The sequence below is a fragment of the Ursus maritimus genome (assembly GCF_017311325.1).
Source record: "Ursus maritimus isolate PB19 chromosome X unlocalized genomic scaffold, ASM1731132v1 scaffold_X1, whole genome shotgun sequence".
NCBI lineage: Eukaryota > Metazoa > Chordata > Mammalia > Carnivora > Ursidae > Ursus > Ursus maritimus.
The window spans coordinates 72,498,409-72,519,309 of NW_024423319.1; the positions used below are offsets into that span (position 1 = coordinate 72,498,409).

Genomic DNA, 20,901 nt, shown 5'->3' on the forward strand with positions numbered 1-20,901 from the left:
GTGCACAGTTTCATGGCTCCCCGCTTCGTACCTCAATACTCTGCGCTGGAGATGTTCATTTGTAGAGATCCAGATGCGTCTTCCTGCGTCTCAGGCTGGTTCCGTGGTTGTTTAGGCTGGTCTGGTACCTATCCAGCTCGACTCGGAGGACCGGCTGAAAACGGTGTCTCCTACTCCTCCGCCATCTTAACTCCCCCACACTAGCTTTATAATAAGTTCTGAAATCAGGTAGTATAAGCCCCCCAAAGTTGTTATTGTCTTTCAAAATTGTTTTGGGAAAACTAGGTGCTGTGCATTTTCATATAAATTTTAGAATCAGCTTGTTAATTTCCATAAAAAGTCTACTGGGAGTTTCATTAGGATTCCATAGAATCTGTAGATAAACTTGAGGAGAATTTATATCTTAACAATATTGAGTCTTTTGATTCATGAACACAATGCATCTCTCCATTTATTTAAATCTTTAATTTCTCTCAGTAGTGTTTTAGTTTTCAGTATACAGGTGTTGCACATCTTTTGTCAAATATATCCCTAAGTATTTCATATTTTTATGATATCGGAAATGGTTTTTTTATTTCAATTTCCAGTTATTTGGACATATTCATTGGTTCTTATAGCTTTTTTATTTTTAAGATTTTATGTATTTATTTGACAGAGAGAGGGAGAGAGCACAAGCAAGGGGAGCAGCAGGCAGAGGGAGAGGTTAGTGGGAGAAGTAAGCTCCCCACCAAGCAAGGAACCCGATGCGGGGCCCGATCCCACCTGGGATCATGACCTAAGCTGAAGGCAGACACTTAACCGACTGAGCCACCCAGATGCCCCTCTTACAGCTTTTTTATAGAGGCTACATAGACAATCATGTTATCTGCAAATAGAGACAATTTTATTTACTTATCAGCTCTGTATGCCTCTTTTTTAACTTGATCTGTCTTACTGCACTTGCTAGGACCTCCGGTAAAATATTTAATTGAGTAGGTGAAAGAGACATCCTTGCTTTGTTCCCAGTCTTAGGGAAAAAGCATTCAACACTTCACCATTAAGTAAGATATTTGCTACAGGTTTTACTTTATGTCCTTTATCAGTTTGAAGAAGTTCCTGTGTATCCCTAGTTTGTGGAAAGTTTTTATCATGAATGGATGTTGGGGGTTTTTCAAAAGTTTTTTCTGAATCCTATTGAGATGATCTTATGGTTTGTTTTTACTCTGTTAGTATAGCAAACGACATTGATTTTTTCAACTATATTAAGGCATATCTGACATACCGTAAGATTTGCCTTTTTTAGTGTACAGTTCTCAGAGTTTTGACAGCACATACAGTTGTATAACCATCAACACAAGCAAGATATAGGATAGTTTTATTGTCCTCCCAAATTCCTGTATACCTGTTTGTAGTCAACTCCTCCCACAACCCTATAGCAAATGCTGATGTGTATTCTGTCATAATTGTTTTCCCTTTGCATCAGTGTCATATAAATAGAAACATATTTAAAAAAGAAACATATAGCATGACTTCGCTTAGCATAATGCATTGGAGACTCATTTATGTTGTTGCATGAATCAATAGTTTTTGCCCTTTTTTTTCTGAGTTGTATTCCGTTGTATGGATGTCCCATAGTTTATCTATTCACCTATTAAAGGGTATCTTGGAGGGGTTTTTTTCCAGTTTTTGGTGATTATGAATAAAGCTGCTATAAAAACATTTATATACTGGTTTCTGTGTAAACATAGGTAAACATTTCACTTGGGCAAATCGCTGGGGTGGAATTGCTAGGTCATATATGGTAAGGGTATGTTTAACTTTGTAAGAAACTGCCAAATTGTTCATCCCGTTGTTCATTGCTGGTTTATAGAAATACAATTGATTTTTTATACTAATTTCTGTCTTTTGACTTTATTAGTCTAGTAACTATTTTGTAGGTTCTTTGGGATTTTCTACACCATCATGCCATCTGTAAATACAGATTTATTTCTTCCTTTCTAATCTGTATGTCTTTTACTTCTCTTACTTGTCCTGTTACATCAGCTTGGACCTTCAGGATAATGTTGAATAGGAGTGGTGACAGTAGAAACCATTCTATTTTTCCTGATCTTGGGGAAGAGATTCAATCTTTCACCATTAAGTACGATGTTAGCTGTAGGTTTTTCATAGATACCCTTTAAGAGATTGAGGAAGTACTTTTTTTAAAAGATTTTATTTATTTATTTGAGAGAGCACAAGCCGGGGGGTGGGGGAGGAGCAGAGGAGCTGAGCACAGAGCCCATTGCAGGGCTTGATCCCAGGACCCCAAGATCATGACCCAAGCTGAGATCAACAGTCAGAGGCTTAACTGTCTGAGCCACCCAGGCGCCCCTCAGACTGAGGAAGTTCTTATGTATTCTTAGTTTGTTGTAAGGTTTTATTCTGAGTTTTTTGATACTCCATTATGAAACCAGCCTTGCGTTCCTTGGATAAACTCCACTTGGTTGTGATATATCATCCTTTTTATGTATTGTTGAATTCAGCAGTATATAAAATGAAAATTTTTCTAAAATAAAAATTTTGTGTAAAATTTTTGCATCTCTGTTCATGAGGGATATTGGTCTGTTGTTTTCTTATAATGTCTTCATCTGGTTTTGGTATCAAAGTAATGTTGGCCTCTTCGAATGAGTTGGGAAGTACTCCTTCTTTTTCAATTGTCTGGAAGAGTTTGTATAGAATTAATATTGTTTCTTCTTTAAAAGTTGGGTAAAATTCACAAGTTAAGTCATGTGGGCCTGAAGGGTTTTTTTGTTAGTTTTTGCTTTGGGGAGTAGATGAAAATTAACTAAAATTCAATTTTTTTAAGCAGATGTAGATTGCTCAGGTTATATATTTCTTCTTAAGTAAGCTTCGGTAGTTTGTGTGTTTCAGTAAACTTGGCTGCTTCATCTAACTTGTCAAATAAAGTTATTCATAGTATTCCCTTATTATCCTGCTAAAGTCTATAAAAGCTGTGGTAGTATCATCTGTCTCATTCCTGTTATTGATATTTTTTGCCTTTTTCCTTTTCCATGATCGTTTGGCTAGAGGTTTATCAGAGAACCAGCTCATTCTTACTAATGGTTAAAATAGTAAATTTTATGTTATGTGTATTTTACCAAAATTTTTAAAATGTCCCCCAAACCGCAACTCATTAGTTTCCAATCTGATCTTTATTATTTCCTTATTTCTGGTTTGAATGTAATTGGCCTTTTTTTTTTTTTTAGTTTCTTAAGGTAGAAGCTGAGGTCATTGATTTGAAAAAAAATTTTTTTTTTGAGAGAGGGTAGAGGAGCAGAGGGAGTGGGAGGGAGAGAATCCCAAGCAGGCTCCATGCCCAGTGCAGAGCCTGACACGGGACTCAATCTCACAACCCTGATATCATGACCTGACCTGAAATGAAGAGTCGGACACTTAACCAACTGAGTCACCCAGGTGCCCCTTCATCTTTTCTAATATAGGCATTTAGTGCTATAAATTTCCCCTTAAGTAATCCTTTAATGACATCCCACAAATTTTGATGCTTATATTTTCATTTTCATTCAATTCAAAATGCATTCTAATTTCCCTGTTGATTTCTTCTCTGACCCATGGGTTATTTACAAGAGGGTTATTTAGTTTCCAAATATTGGGGTATTTTTCTAGATATCTTTGTGTTATGATTTCTAATTTAATTTCATTGTGGTTAGAGAACATTGTGTGACTTGAATCCTTTCAAATTTAATGAGGCTTATTATGGCTTAGAATATGGTCAATCTTGGCAAATATTCTATGTGTACTTGAGAAGAATATGTATTCTGCTGCTATTGGAGAGAGTGCTCTATAAATGTCAGTCTTTTCTGTTTGATTGTGCTGTTCATTTCTACTGTATCCTTGCTGATTTTCTGCCTACTTATTCTATCATTTATTGAGAGATGGGTATTCAAATTTCCAACTGGAATTATGGACTTGTCTTTTTCTCCTTGTGGTTCTATTTTTGCTTCATGTATTTTGAAGCTCTGTTATTAGGGGTGTAAATAATTAGGATTAACTCATCTTTTCATTATTATGAAATGATCTTTTCTGTTCCTGATAATATTCTTTGTTCTGAAATCTTTTTCTGATAATAATATAGTCCCTCCAGCTTTTTATTTTTTACTAATGTAGAATGGTGTATGTGTATATATATATATATACACACACACACACACAAATATATACCTCTCCCACTCCCCCTCCTTGTGAGAGAGAAAGCACAGAGGGAGAAGCAGACTCCCCGCTGAGCAGAGAGCCTGATGTGGGGCTCGATCCCAGGACCCTGACTTCATGACCTGAGCTTAAGGCAGACACTTAACAAACCCAGGTGCACCAAAAAGATTATTTATTTACTTATTTGAGAGAGAGGGAGTGCGCGCACGTGAGAGAGAGAGCATGAAGGGAAGGGCAGAGGAGAGGGAGAAGCAGACTCCTTGCTGAGCAGGGTGTCCGATCTGGGGCTCCATCCCAGGACTCCAGGATCATGATCTGAGCAGAAGGCAGACACGTAACCAACTGAGCCACCCAGGTGCCCCTAGAATGCTATATATTTTTTAATCCCTTTGGTTTTAACCTATTTGTGCCTTCATTTTTAAAGTGTTTCCGGGGTATCTGGCTGGCTCACTCAAAAGAGCATGCAACTCTTTTTTTTCTTTTTAAGGTTCTCATTTATTTATTTGAAAGAGAGCACAAGCAGGAGGGAGGGGCAGAGGGAGAAACAGACTCCCCACTGAGCAGGGAGCCCTATTTAGGGCTCAATCCCAGGACCCCAAGATCATGACCCTGAGCCAAAGGCAGATGCTCAACCGACTGAGCCACCCAGGTATCCTGAAGAGCATGCAACTCTTGATCTCAGGGTCATGCATTCAAGCCCCACATTGAGTGTAAAGATTATTTAAAATACATAAATAAACTTTAAAAAGTAAAGTATGTTTCTTGTAGGCAGCATGTAGTTGAGTCTAGCTTTTATAATCCAATCTGACAATCTGCATTTAAATTGGGATGTTCAGACCATTTGCTTTTAATATGATTATTGATATGGGTAAGCTTGACTCTTATTATCTTGCTGTTTTCTATTTGTCCCATCTGTTCATTATTCCCTGTATTTTGTTTGTTTTCTGGCTTCTTTGGGATCAACTGAGTATTTTTGTGATTTCATATTATCTCCTTTGTTGACTCATGTATGATTTTGGTGCTTAAATTAGAGATATAAACATTAAGGATTAAGTTCTTTTGAATAATTGACTCCTTTACCATTATGAAATAATCCTTTTTATCCTCAGTAATATTATTTGATGCGAATTTTACATTATCTGATGTTAATACATCCATTCACTCCACCCTTCTTTTGATTACTTTTAAGCATGGTATGCCTCCATCAAAATTGAAAGTGTTCTCAGAGATGGCTACTTTTTAGAAACTAAATTTAGTTTTGTTTACTTAAAAAATTTCATTCATCGGCTTTAAAGATTAAGAACGCATATCTAATCGTGTCTTCTAAGGCAAGAGAAACAAAAGCAAAAATAAACTGTTGGTAGTACATCAAAATAAAAAGCTTTCGCACAGTGAAGGAAACCATCTACAAAGCAAAAAGGCAACCTACTGAATGGGAGAAGATACTTGCAAATGATATATCCAATGAAGGGTTAATATCCAAGATATATAAAGAACTTGTACAGCTCAACACCAGAAAAGCAATCAAATTTAAAAATGGGCAGAGGACCTAAATACATTTTCCCAAAGAAGACATACAAATGGCCAACAGACACATGAAAAGATGCTTAACATCACTACTCCCCAAGGAAATGCAGATCAACCTACAATGAGGTATCACCTTACACCTGTCAAAATGGCTAAAATCAGAAAGGCAAAAAATGACAAGTGTTGGCAAGGATGTGAAGAAAAAGGAACCTTCGTGTATTGTTGGTGGGAATGTATATTGGTACATCTACTGTGGAAAACAGTATGGAGGTTCCTCAAAAAATTGAAAATAGAAATACCATATGATCCAGTAATTCCACTACTGGATATTTACCCCAAGAAAACAAAAGCACTAATTTGAAGATATTTGCACCCCATGTGTATTGCAGCATTATTTACAATAGCCAAGATAAGGAAGCAACCTAAGTGTCCATCAATAGATGAATGGGTAAAGAAGATGTGATAGATACACACACACACACACACACACACACACTGGAATGTTACACAGCCCTAAGAAAAGGATGAGATCTTGCCATTTGTGACAACATGAATGGACCTAATACCTCTAAAGGTATTATGCTAAGTAAAATAAGTCAGACTGAGAATGACAAATACCATATGATTTCACTCATATGTGGAATCTAAAAAAACAAATGAATGAACAAACAAGAAACAGAATCAGACCTATAAATACAGAGAACAAACTGATGGATGCCAGAGGGAAAGGGGGAGTAGAGGCATGGGCAAAACGGGTGAAGGGGAGTGGGAGGTACAGGCTTCCGGTTATGGAATAAAGTCACAGGAATAAAAAGAATAGCATCAATATAGTCAATGATATTGTAATAGCGTTGTATGGTGACAGATGGTAGCTATACTTGTGGTGAACAAAGCATAACATGAGATGTTGAATCACTATGTTGTGCACAGGAAACTAGTGTAACATTATGTGTCAACTATACTCAAATAAAATTTAAAAAGAATGGGTATCTGTATTAAGTAGAACAGATAATCAAAATGTATTTCAATTCCTCATGACTAGTTAAGGACAAGTTAAGGAGAAAATGGAGAAGGCAGACAGTATTTAGAAATACTAGGATATCTAGAGAAAGATTTTCTGCAGAAAGCCTCTTTCTCATGACCTTTTGGGATATTGCTGTTAAAAGCTCTTGGAGAGCTATTACAATTTTGGTGAGTGTAGGCATGAATGGAAATCTCACTTCTACTTATGTGGGCTCTGTTCTGAGTGAAATTAAGTCTGGAGCTGAATCTAGCCCATGGGCCAGAGATTCATTAGCCCTAACCCAACATCACCGATTTCTCTTCTAGAATTGGCTTGCAAATGAAATCGAGGTTATGGTCAGTACTGAGGAAGCCAAACGCCATCTGAATGACCTTCTTGAAGATAGAAAGATCCTGGCTCAGGACGTGGCTCAACTCAAAGAAAAAAAGGAATCTGGGGAGAATCCACCTCCTAAACTCCGGGTAAGTGCCCTTATGGAAATGCGTTACCAATAATCAGACTCCGCACTCCCCAGAAACCCTCACAACTTTGGAGGATTACGTTCCTTTCAGCACTGCATCCTCATTCCCACTGTTCTTTACAGAGGCGCACATTCTCACTTGCTGAACTACGCGGTCAAGTTTCTGAGTCAGAGGACTCCATTACAAAGCAGATCGAAAGCCTAGAAACTGAAATGGAACTCAGGTAATGTGACTGTCTTTAAGGCATTGTGATTTATAAAAATTTAGGCCTGGAATCAAAATAGAACCTATCAATCCTGTGATTCAAAAGCTTGTTTTTCAAAGGCTTTGTGATGATAGAGAAGTGAGCAATTTTTTTGAACCATATAGTTCACTAGACATGTTAGATACATTTTCTCATTCTATCCCTCCCTATGACTTATTATTATACCTTATGAGGTAAGTATCATTATTTTTAAGATTTTATTTCTTTATTTGAGAGAGAGAGTGCATGAGCAGGGGTGGAGAGGGAGAGGGAGAAGCGGACTCTCAGGCTGAGCAGGGAGCCTGATGTGGGACTCGATCCCAGGACCCGGAGATTATGACCTGAGCCGAAGGCAGATGCTCAAGTGACTGAGCCACCCAGGTGCCCCTAAGTATCATTCCTCTGACCTTAAAGAGCTAAACAGAAGTTCAGAAATCTTTTTTTTTTAATTTTTATTTTTTTAGAGAAAGAGAGAGAGTATGCAGGGGAGTGGGGCAGAGGGAGAGAGAGAATCCCAAGCAGACTCCCTGCTGAGCACAGAGCTCAATGCAGGGCTTGATCCCACGACCCCAAGATCATGACCTGAGCCGAAATCAAGAGCTGGACACCCAACTGACTGAGCCATCCAGGTGCCCCAGAAGTTTAGAAATCTTAAGAAGCGTGCTCAAGGTTATACAGAGCTGGGATTCAAAACCTGGGCTACCTAATTCCAAAACCCATGCTCTTTACGTTGCACCACGTTAGTATCTCTGAAATGTAGAACTGGCGAAAAGCAAAACTTTAGAGGAAATCAAGAACTGATGCCAGAAGAGCAACTGTACAGAAGGGAGAGAACTTTAGGGATCATCAGCAAAGTAGATATAATAATATATAAGTAAAGTTATCATGAGCATTAGATTAGTAAGTCAAGTACATAACAATGAACATTCTCTCTTTCTCCTTTTCTGGCTCCAAGACCAGAAATTATGCTGCTCTAATCACTATTACTGTCTTTTAAATATCTATGACATCTAGAAGGAATCAGACTTTCACAGGGATTTTATAGCGTCTTAGGATAATAGAATTGTATTGCCCAGAAGACCTTAAAGATCATTTAAATTTGTTTCTAGCAACACCTACTAGCTGTTTATCTTTGGATACATCTATAAATCACACAACATTTGAGTTTCTGCTTTGTGCTGCACGGGGTGCATGCAGTTGGGATATACAGAAACTAGGTGGCATCACCCCTGCTCTCAAGTGGAAATTGTATGATGACACAGTAGTGTGTTGGAATCATTTGTTAAAATTGCAGGAGTGTTGTAAACCCTTGGCAGCTTACCACATTTATACCACAGAAACTAGCAAAAGCTACAAGTTGGGTCTGGTTTTTTAAGTGCTGGTTGTGAAACATTTACCTGCACACCACTGTGCATAATTAAATGATTAAATGTTAGGCGGTGCCAAGTAGATAGCAATTAAACAGAGGTGAGTTTAATTGAGGCAATTTCCCTAAAGTTGATGAGACATAAACTAAATTTTAAAAATACCTGAGGGACATAAATTGTCAGAGGAGACAGGAAAGGCCATATGATAGATGACAATCCTGAAGTGTCCTGGCTCACCTCTTCCAAGAAGCCTTCCCTGACGCTTCATCCCCCCACTAATCCTCCTCTTTAAACGCCTTCAGAACTTACAGTAGTCAATCATATATGTGGTACAGTGGATGTGTGTTATCTTTATATTTATTAATTTTTTACATTTATTAGTCTTGTCAATATAAATTGATCGTAAGCTTATTGAAGGAAAGGACTATATATTAGACCAGAGTTCTCGAAGCATGGTCTGCAACCCCAGGGGGTCTCTGAGCAATCAGAACTCTTTTCATAATAATATTAAGACATCATTTGCCATTTTTACTCCATCGACATTTGCCATGGTGGTGCAAAGCAACAGTGGACAAAACTGCTCATACAGTAGCTTGAGTCAAAGCAGTGGGCCCCAATCTGTACTAGTGGTCATTGTATACTTCACCACCACACACTCTCGTTTGTTTGTTTGTTTAAATCACTTTTACCTAAGAATGAGTTTGATAGGGGCACTTGGCTGGCTCTGTTGGTAAAACATGCAACTCTTGATTTCAGGGTCTTGGGTTCAACCCCTACACTGGGCATAGAGCCTACTTAAAAAAAAAAAAGGAATGGCTTTGATAAAGCAGTACAAATTGTTAATTTTATTAAATTTCAAACCTTGAGTTCAAATCTATTTAGTATTCCGTGTGACGGGACAGGAAGAACACGCAGAGCACTTGTGCTGTTTTGCTCAAGTCCTAGGGTTGTCTGGAGGAAAAGCACTTGTGCAATTGTTGGAGGTGTGAGCTCAATAGGCCTCTTTCTCCATGGAACATCCGTTGTATTCGAAAGAACCACTGACAAACTATGGTTATTCAGGCTTGAGTACTTGGCAGGCATTTTCTCAAAAGTGAACAGAGTGAGCTTGTCACTTCAAGAAAAACAACTGGCAGTGTTTGTCACTAAAGATAGAATTGAGCTTTCAAGCAAAACTTAGAATTCTGGAAAACTTTTATCTGCACCCAAGAGCTTGACAGTTTTTCTTAACTTTTCCGAGGAGACCAGCAGTGACTATTAACAGTTGTTTACTTTTTTTATATATATTGTATAATGAAATGTGATAACGTTTGGAGACTTCGCGTCACTCAACATTGTCCAAATGATACGTTACAGAATCACATGTGGGTAAAAGATCCATTCAGATTGCAAGATAGACCAGCAGGTTTTAATATAAGAAAGTAAGAAAAGTTTAGTTAGCAATGGTTTCAGATGCCACATTTCAACTAATTTTTGAGGAACTACCACTTGCTGCGTTTTAGTGTGGTCTCAAAGAAGAATATTCAGTTATCTGAATAGGCTATTAAAATGCTCCTTCTTGGTCCAGCTACCTATCCATGTGAGGCCAGATTGTCTTTATTAACATCAACCAGAACATATCACAAAAGACTGATTGCAGCGGGAAATGTGAGAATCCAGCTGTCTTCTAAGTCAGATATTACAGAGATTTGTAAAAATGTAAGAGTCCCACTCTTCTCACTAAATTATTTTTTCGTTTTAGAATATGTATTTTTCATAAAATATATTATAATGGATTATTGTTATTTTAAGTGAATTAGTGAATGTTTAATTTTTTCTCAGTTTTACTTTCAATACTGTAAATATCTATAGGTACAATGTATATGAACAGAATTTCTCAGAGGCCCTCAATAATTTTAAAGAGTGTAGAGGGGTCCTGAGACTCTAAGATTTGAGAACTGCTATCTTAGATTATTTTGGTCCCCATCTTCTTTTATAGTGCCTTACATAGCAGTCTGCTACGCGCATGCTGGCGTACTACCTCCCACTGGACACATAGCAAATTTGAGAAGGAAGCTGTTAATGAAACTGAAATACTGTGTAAACCTTGGTTTCAGGCCACACTTGATCAGAAAATATCTGTAAGCTGTAACCAGGGTCAGGGTATCTAGTCTTCTTAGAAACTTCTCTGTCCTATGGTAGGCACTTCAAGATAACCACTCACAGCACTAGCCATAGGTCTCAATTTGGTATTTGGTTCCAGCAAATACTTCATAAAAATATTATATAAAGTATAAAGTTAAAAATACTTTTTTATTTTTTTAAAAGATTTCATTTTATTCATTTGAGAGAGAGAAAGCACGAGCAGGGGGGAGGGGCAGAGGGAAAAGCAGGCTCCCCACTGAGCAGGGAGCCCGACGTGGGGCTCAAGCCCAGGGCCCCGAAATCATGTCCTGAGCCGAAAGCAGACTTGTAACCGACTGAGCCCCCCAGGCGCCCCACTGCTTGTACATTTGAGCATTTTTTCCTTCAGGTCTCCAACCTGACTCTTCTTCTTGCATAGTTGAGCCACTATATCACACTCTGAACTTACATGACCTCAAGACAAAGTGGCATTGCAGTCAATGCACTGCAACAGAAGCCCTACTAAAACAAATCTTTCCAAGTCCCACCATATAACCCATTTATTTCAACCAGTATTTAATAAAATAAAGCCATTTGGATAGTCTCTCGGATCCCTTTTGCTTCAGGATTTGAGAGACTGTATAAAATCCTAACTGGATGACTCAGTCATTATCCAAATGGTATTTCACTGATACCTCAACCCATAAACCTATCTGAAGAGCCCCACAGAGCTCTCCTCCTTGGTGTTGAGGATAGCAGAAGTCTCACTGTCTCTTTCCTTGAAGGAGTGCTCAGATTGCTGACCTGCAGCAGAAGCTGCTGGATGCCGAAAGTGAAGACAGGCCAAAACACCGCTGGGAGAATATTGCTACCATCCTGGAAGCCAAGTGTGCCCTGAAATATTTAATTGGAGAGGTGAGCATCGCTCTTCCTACCAGCAATTAGGGGTCTGGCTGGATAGATTGGAATAAGATGTTAGCCGGGAATACCGTTGTAGTGTTAATGCCACTTTTCATGGTAGAAGCTGCAATGACACTAGTATTAGAGAAATAGTTTTATGGGTGAAGGTTGGTGTGAACAAGTACAGGCCAGTCACATAGAAAAATATATAACTTGCAAGTTGATACCTATCGTGCATGGCATACAACAAGTGCTCGATAAATGTCTGCTATTATTATTGGGAAAACAATCAGGACGCCATAGGAGGCCACTGGTTAAACATAAACTATTATACTGTACTACTTTTTAAAGCACCTATGAGATGTGTATTCGAAAAGTTTAAGAACCATTGTAGAAAAGAGGAAACTTAATCATCTTTTGACATATACCCATCTCTAGGAGAGTGATTTTTCACTGACTTCAAAATAATATATCATCTTACATTGTCACAAGAGGAACTGGAGTTGATTGCCTCTGGTGACTGAGGTGTCTTCACTTTGAGACAAGCATACCAACTCCAACTCTGGAAGTTTGAGCAATGTTATCCTTTATACGTTTTTGCATTGGGTTAGTAGATTCGTCCTACCAAGTAGGAAATCCTGATTGGACCTGTGAACACTGGTGTTTATGATGTTCCCTGTATGGGCTAGTAGAGACTATAAAACCAGGCCAGCATAGGATATCAGTCTAGCCTGAAGAGCCAGGTCTACAGCACCAGCTAAGGTGTCTACTAGTTCCAACTTGTGAACACAGACGTTCTGCCATGGGACATAATTGGCCGTAGGGTGTGTCCTATGGATTCCTCTTCAGAATGAAGGAAGGAGGTCTTAAATATTAGAATTTGGAGTTGTCAGCTACTGTTTGTGTTCGGTTTATTCTTGCCTGGAGACAGAGCAAGAGATTGAATGACCTTAGCCATGGCTCCTGGCTCGAAGAGATCGATCTCAGCAGAAATATGGGCTCTTGGCCTTGTTGTTCCTATTCACTGGTAGAATCCATGTGACATAGAAAAAGAAGAATGGACTCTGGACAGACATGGAGGAACTTTTCGCAGTCCATTTCAGGAAAGCTGACATTTGCCTGCCTAATGAATGGGGAAAGGTGGCCATTCTCCAAATAAACTGATCTTCTTTTATCCCTTCCAGCTGGTCTCCTCCAAAATACAGGTCAGCAAGCTCGAAAGCAGCCTGAAACAGAACAAGGCCAGCTGTGCTGACATGCAGAAGATGCTGTTTGAGGAACGAAATCATTTTGCTGAAATCGAGACGGAGTTACAGGCAGAGCTGGTCAGGGTAGAACAGCAGCACCAAGAGAAGGTAAGCCCCGGCAAGCCCAGAGGTTATACTGAGAAACAGAGTGTCATTGCTCTTTGTTGTTAGTTTTGAAAAGACAGTGGCGGGGGGATGAAGTTTCCTTCAGAAGCCCATGCGTCGTCTTTTCCAAATTTTGCAAACCAGGAACCCGAAAGAGAGAAATTACTTGTCGAAGTTGACACACACAGTGGCTCTTAGCCTCCAGCTTTGATCCCAAGATTAACACCATGGCTGTGCTTATTCCTTTAAGCCATGAGAAGGAAAGATAACAGGTACCTCTGAGTCAGAGGAGTCCTCTGGGTCACCGCTTGGACTAAGCCGGAATTCTTTTTTCCTCTCATTCCTTTGATCCCATTGGGTCGTGTCTTTCTCTAGGTGCTGTACCTTCTCAGCCAGCTGCAGCAAAGCCAGATGGCAGAGAAGCAGCTAGAGGAGTCCGTGAGTGAAAAGGAGCAACAGCTACTGAGCACACTGAAGTGTCAGGTATGATAATGGGGCGCGGGTCTCCAGAGATGGGATCCACAGGCTTGACTGTGAATCCTGTCTGGTTTATACCGTTGTACTTGCAGCGGAGAGTAACTACTGCCGACAGGTTTATAATAGTAACCTCTATGGCCTTTGGGCCCTATCTGATCAATTTAAGGGTATTTAGAATGTAACCATACATAGAATAACCTCCTTTTTGGTACAGAAATGACATTACGTACTCCGTGCCAGACTTTGAGGCCTCCTGGTTCCTTGCCTCAGCCCTGAGCTCTAAAAGGGTTGAGAAAGTTCAGTCATCCCATAGAATCCTCGGGGCATTCAGCTTTCTCTTTCTGAGCCTGTTCTGAGCTGAGACCTGACATGTTTGTAAAGTGCCTGGGGTCTGAATATCTCCCCGAGCCTGGGAACACCACACCCCTTAGCAGCGTGTTGGAACACTATTTTATCCAACTTAGAATCCTTTTTTTCTGAAGCACCAGTCTCTAGGGTTTCCTTGGCACCTCCCATCAAAGACATAACCAAACTAGTTAAAGTCGTATGCACGAATTGCGAATCTGGTTGTCCTAAGTGTCAGGGAGTTTAATCAGGGTTATTAGTGTAGCAAATAAACTGCCTCATCTGTGTTTAGAAGGGTAAACAAAAGCATCTGCAGACTTGAAAGAAGCAAAGCTTACTGTCCATGTGGGTCTCTTAACCAGCATCCTGACGGGAATGAATAAGGGATGTAAGGCTTGAGAATAGAAGAGAATAAGGAGAGCATTTAGGCCAGAGCACATGGTGCCTGGGAGTGCGGGCGGGACTGCTTGGGAGCGCGGCAATAGAAGTGGCATTCAGGACACCTAGGCACTGGTGGGAATCGGGCATTTTTCTGGGTGCCAATGCCTGCTGTGCAAAAACCATCTGCTGCCAGCGACTTGGCAGCAGTCTGTTTTCATCTCTGTGAGTTGTTTGGTAACCCACATGTAGTGCCGAAAATAACCCCACCTATCACTGCACTATCTGGAAATAGGATGAAGAACTGGAGAAGATGCGAGAAGTGTGTGAGCAAAATCAGCAGCTTCTCCGAGAGAATGAAATCATCAAGCAGGTAATACGGCTTCCCACCTGCTTGTAATAAGCCCTGGGAGCCCCGTTGCAGTTGAGGTCGGCTCTTGGGAGCAGCCCCGAGTAGGATGAGTCGGCTCTATTTCTGAGGTCTATGTCGACTGTCCGTGTGATATGGTCATGTGCGTTTCAAAATGGTATAAACACACGTTTTTTAATCTCTCTTCTGAATCTAATAGGGATCTTCTAAAGTGAGAGTCCTTCAGCCTGCTTTACTGTTAACCTGCCTCACTTTGGTTTCAACACGGCTAGCTTAAGAATCTTTCTGTTTTAGCCATGAACACTCCCAGAAGCTGCCCTGCGGTATACACTATGTATTTTCTTTTCGAACAGAAACTGACCCTCCTCCAGGTAGCCAGCAGACAGAAACCTCATCTTCCTAAGGATACCCTTCTATCTCCAGACTCTTCTTTTGAATATATCCCACCTAAGGTAAACTGCTCCATGCTGGTAATACCTTCATATGGCCAGGGTTGGGGGTGAGTGTGCTAAATTCATCTTGTAGAAGAGGTTGAGACTGAAAAATCCCAAATCCCAGGGCGCCTGGCTGGCTCAGTCGGTAGAGTGTGCGACTCTTGATCTCAGGGTTGTGAGTTCCAGCCCCACATGGAGTGTAGAGCTTACTTAACATTAAAACCTTTTAAAAAAATCCCAAATTCCAGCATCTCAGTTTGCCTTGGAGTCCCAAAGCAAACTACAGTAGAGTCTTCAGGAAAATAGGCATTCTCCCTCCCCAGAAGGCTGCCTTTTGGCCATGTAGAGACATTATGTAACAGCTGAGGAGGGACAGGAGAAAAGAGCAGTGTTCTGCTGTCCATCCAGAGATACTTATCTCATCATATCAGGAGTCCCTCTTTCCTCCCTCAGATTGCTCAGTCTCTACCCCTTCAGTTTCCATCCTTTCAAAGGCTCTGCAGGGCCAAAGGCTACAACAGAATTAATTCTGACTGGGAAAGCCAAGGGGCTGTATTTGAGGCAGGCTGAAATCTCGGCTCTGAGAATATAGCCAGCAACAGCTACTGGGAAGATTTGATCTACGTGTGTTTGTAAAATTTTATTAAGTAATTATTGCAAACCTTTTTTCTTAGCCAAAACCTTCCCGTTTTAAAGAAAAGTTCCTGGAGCAAAGCATGGACATCGAGGACCTAAAATACTATGCAGAAAATTCTGTGAATGAGCCTGAGGACAGTGCTGGTGATGAGGATGATGACAGGGATGATGAGGAATGGAAGCCAACAAAATTAGTGAAGGTGTCCAAGAAGAACATCCAAGGGGTAGGAAGCAGCTCTCATCTCTGTCAGGGGTTCTAGTCCTTGGTCTTTGCTGCCAGTGGGAATTTGCTGGCCCCCATGCCCTGCACCTGAGCCCCTGGATCCCGATCAAAGGCCCTGGCTCCACTGAGGGGTCTTTGTTGGGCCAGCACTGTATGGAACCTGGGGCTAGCCGAGAAGGCTGCCTGAGAGCACAAGATGGCTCTCTTACTGTTTTTAGGTTCTTACGCGGTCTGAATGGGTGGTAGTATTCTATACCATTTCACTGAGGCTGGTTGCAAAGTGATCGTAATAATCCTTCATATTTTTATAGCACTTTACAGTTTATAAACCATTCTCATATAGGTTATCTCCTTTTTTCATCACAAAAAACCAATCCAGTGAGGTATTTATTGTTTGCATTTTACAGGTGGATTTGAGACCCACAGGAGGGAAATGACCTTGCTCAAGGTCATAAAACCAAGACCAGTCAGGACTCGAAACCAAATATTCTGTATTCTGACTCCAAATCCAGTTTGTTTCTACCATGTCACGGTCATATCAGGAAAAATTGCAGACCAGAAGCTAAATGGGAACTTTATCTTCCTTGCCTCATGGAGTAATTTTGCTCCCTGGGCTAAGGAACAATAGGAATTACAGAAAGGGCTAATAATTAAGATCAAACACACCATGTTAAGGTTAGTTAGGAACAGTTTGACTTTGAGGCATGCTTTATTTACTTCCACAATGATAGTCCTACGTAATTTTTCAAACCTAGATGTTTTATGTTGAAACATTAACTTCCCAGGCACTATAGTTCACCACTACCCCAACCGTGCCCTGCGGCCACATTCCACTGAAGAAGGACAGTTCACAAAGGACCCTGGCAGGCTTCCTGGAAGGTTAACTTGATTTCATTAGCTGCTTGAGCACCACGTAGGGGACTGAGCCTTAGAAGGCCGCAACACCAGAGCGCAGCAAGTCGTGAGGAATAGCTGGTCGTGGTGGCATTAAGTCATTTGAAATGAGTCATCAGGAATGTGACGTATCACATGTTCTTAGTGGGACTAAGAGCTCATCCTTAGCCTCAGAGAGCTTATAATCTAGTGGGAAAACAAGGCAAAGAAATAGCAGCATACTAAAGAGCCTCAGCATATTCATCTCAGGGAGATGGACTGGGGGATTTTAAAGAATGACTATATCGCCAAACCAAGTAGATATAGTTTAGGAAGATACCATAAAAGAGATGACTATTGCTGCATCATAAGACAGAAAGGGAAATACGGTCTTGGAAGCAAGTGGGAGGCCATTGCTGACACAATGAATAGCATATTGCAAAGACTTAGTTGTAGAGGGACAGGGGGTTGGGACACTTACAGAAAATGGTGCAGAACATGTCTGACTTTCATTCACTTACTCAACAAACGTTTACGGACTCTGCTAGGACCCAAGTGGAGAGCATGAGCTGAATGTAGATACGAGGGTCAACTAAGTAATAGGAAGCAGAGTTGAGAAATACACATAGAAACAAATGGTAGAGGACCTAAAACCCCTGGGAAGACGTGTCCAAATGTGAAGCAAATATGTGCTTACTTGTGCTTGAAGCAGGCTTACCGTATGTATCATAGCAATGTTGCTCCACGTGTAAAAGGGAAATAGAGGAATCTAGTAAAAATTGCAAGTAAGTATTTGCTATCAATGACAAAATCTGTATCAAAAACCATGAGAGATTATTCTTTCCTAGGCTTTTCCCCTGATTTAATAACTTGAGAAGAGACTGTGACTGGGCGTAAAGGCGAACAAATCGGCCCACGATCTAGTTTCTCCCTTTTGGCAACCTTGAAGTTCATGGATGCTGTGTATTATGCATACCAGAGAACTGTCTGCTCTCTGGTCAGACTGCTCCTAGACACATGAGCTGTAGACTTTAACGCTTTGCACAAAGGCTGTCCTCTCTGTTGTTCCAACCCAGCTGAAATGGACTGGCATTATCACTAGATGACTTTAAAGGAGACTGCAGCAGTCACCAAACTAATGAGTCGGCTAGAGCTAATGCTGAAAAAGTAGGCTTCCGCACTTGACCATGTTTCCTCTATGTACTAAGGAGATGCTGGGGGACAGGCCATGTGCTATAGTAAAAGTAATAGCTTCAAAGCCAGGTAGACATGGGTTCTAGTCTTGAGTTTGCCACTGGCTAGTTGGATGACTGGAAACAGGTCACTTAATCTCCTTAGGCTTCTAATTCCTTATCTATGCAATGAAGGGATTAGACTGGAATGGATGATGTGTACAGTCCCTTCTAGCACTGATATCCTGAGTCAAAGTCACAAAGTTGTGTAAGTGTTTTTTTTAATTAATTTGGGAGTTTTAATAATACTACCTTTATATGGTGTTTTATGGTGTCTGAGTAGTTAAAAGAAAATGTATTCAAAAATACTTTGTGAAGAATAAAATATCATGCAGGGAATGTCATTAAAGCACTGTAAGCATTTTACAAATATTCTCATTTGTCCCCTTTGGCAGAAAAGAGGAAGCAGGAATCCTTATCTCTTCCTTAGTGTTGAAAGAATGGAGATGAACTTGAATGAAGTGCCTGTCCAAGGTCATACCAAGTATTACATATAGGACCAGAGCCTGAGTCTCCTGTCATAGTCTGGTTTGGTTTGTTGCTGTTGTTGTTGTTGTTGTTGTTGTTGTTGTCGTCGTCTTGGTTTTTTGGTACAGAAAGGTGATTTTATTAAAGCATGGGGCAGGGCCCGTGGGCAGAAAGAGCTGCACCAGGGTCATGACTGGCCCATTGTATACTTTCAAGTTGGGAAGGGGGTGAGGGATAGCATAAGTCTCTAAGGAATTTTGGAAGCAAGGTTTCCAGGACCTTGAGGGGGCTAGCTATTGTTGGGAAAAGGTCATTTATTACCGTCTAATAAAACCTTAGTCATGAGACCCTTCAGATGTATATCGGTGGGCCATATGCTTGGAGGATGATTGCCAACATGTATCTTGGGGGTTTAGAGATAAAGGAAATTTCTGAAGGAATTTTTATATGTTTAAGTAGACTACAGGATCAGAGGGGGAGGTCAGGCTACGATTGCCTTTTACACTTAGCAGTCCCTAGAGGAATGTCACTCTGCCTGTTTCAAGGACTTGTCAGTGGGGTGTAGGTAGTAAGGAAATTGAATAATTTTCTTCTGCCTTTGTTTCCCACGTCATCCCCGCCGAACAGTTTTGACCCTTAAATCTTTATGGTTGTTGAGGGTGGAAGGTCTCATCTTCTGTAACTTCTTCCTGCTGAATAGGGACATAGAGATGTCCCTACCTATGGGTCAACATTGGTCAGTTGGGGCTTATAGAGATATAGGAGTTACAAAAGGCAGAGGCAGCTGAATCCAAAGGAGACTGCATGTGTGGATCTTCCGGAGTCATAGTCTGGTATCCTTTATGTTAAAGTTTTTACCAGATCTGTCTCTGAGATACAATGTAACTCTGAAATCAGGGCTAGAAGAATTACAGACTCTAAAGCAATAGCTCTTGACCCTGGCTGCACGTTAGAATCTCCCAGGGAGCTTTTCAACGTAGGGAGCCTGGGACCCCACCCCCAGATATTCTGATTTAATTGGTCTGAGGTGGGATCTGGCTTTTTGGAAAGCTCCCCGGAGATTTCTTATGTGTAGCCAGGGTTGAAAACCGCTGGCTTAAAGGAACCCCAGAGATCTTTCAGCTCTACTTCCCACTCTATATAAAGAATCCGTCTATTAGAGTGGTTCTCAACTGTGGTGTTGGGACATGCTGGTGGGTTGTCAGCTGTTGTGATACACACACATGTACACACAGGCACAGGCACACCATGTACCACATATGTATATATTTGAGGTCATGCCTGTGGCAAGGTCATGTTCCCTCTCTTACATTCTGATCTGGGTCCTGGGCGTGAAAGAGAACAGGAGGAAGTTATAGCTAGTGAAATGGCATTCATGTGATGAATGCATCTGTCGTGTGTGTCATGACTGTTCCATAATAGCACTACCGGGTGCTTATCTAATCTCTGTCTGCTTGAAAACTTCTAGTACTGGGAAGCTCACTAGGGTGGCCCATTGTAGTCCACTAACTGTTAGGAGGTTGTTCCTTGTTGAGCTAAAATGTACTCTCCTATAAATCATCCCAGCGGGGATGACTGTGTAGAAGTCTAATTTTCTTCCTTAGCACGGCCATTCAGATACCACTCTCATTCTGTTATCCCTTTAGCTAAAATAGAGACACACTGACAGGACAATAGAATGTTTTGGAGGCATTTAGAAGAATTTGTGTATGTGAGAGGACCATACCCAGGCTATTGCAGTCAGTGGATCAGTGTCATCTTGGTAAGGTGTCTCTAGGACATGTCAGAGAAGCCTGTCTTTTATACTGTATTAGTCAAAGAAGCAAGATTTTTTTTTATTATAATGTCCAGTATTGGCAAGGGTGACTAATGTGGGCATTCCTGTCTATTGCTATTAGGTATGCAAATTGGGGTACTTCTGGAAAGCAACTTGAAAATATGTATCAAAAATCTGGGACCCCTGGCTGGCTCAGTCGGTAGAGCATGTGACTCTTGATCTCAGGGTTGTAAGTTCAAGCCCCACACTGGGTGTAGAGATTACTTAAAAATAAAAATCTTTTTTAAAAAAGTATGTATCAAAAATCTTGGGGCGCCTGGGTGGCACAGCGGTTAAGCGTCTGCCTTCGGCTCAGGGCGTGATCCTGGCGTTCTGGGATCGAGTCCCACATCAGGCTCCTCCGCTAGGAGCCTGCTTCTTCCTCTCCATTCCCCCTGCTTGTGTTCCCTCTCTCACTGGCTGTCTCTACCTCTGTCAAATAAATAAATAAAATCTTAAAAAAAAAAAAAAAAAAAAAAAAAAAAA

The 20,901-nt window shown here is 40.7% G+C and overlaps 1 protein-coding gene across 1 annotated transcript in view; it reads left to right on the forward strand.

Moving 5' to 3' along the window:
- The window catches only part of KIF4A (kinesin family member 4A), a 120,173-nt gene that overhangs the window by 91,469 nt on the left and 7,803 nt on the right, over positions 1-20,901 (forward strand). Inside the window, exons 22-29 of the mRNA XM_008712263.2 lie at positions 7,042-7,197; positions 7,320-7,420; positions 11,697-11,826; positions 12,996-13,166; positions 13,539-13,646; positions 14,659-14,736; positions 15,087-15,185; positions 15,842-16,027. Of these exons, the coding sequence (XP_008710485.1) occupies positions 7,042-7,197; positions 7,320-7,420; positions 11,697-11,826; positions 12,996-13,166; positions 13,539-13,646; positions 14,659-14,736; positions 15,087-15,185; positions 15,842-16,027 (1,029 nt within the window). The remainder of the gene's footprint in view (positions 1-7,041; positions 7,198-7,319; positions 7,421-11,696; positions 11,827-12,995; positions 13,167-13,538; positions 13,647-14,658; positions 14,737-15,086; positions 15,186-15,841; positions 16,028-20,901) is intronic.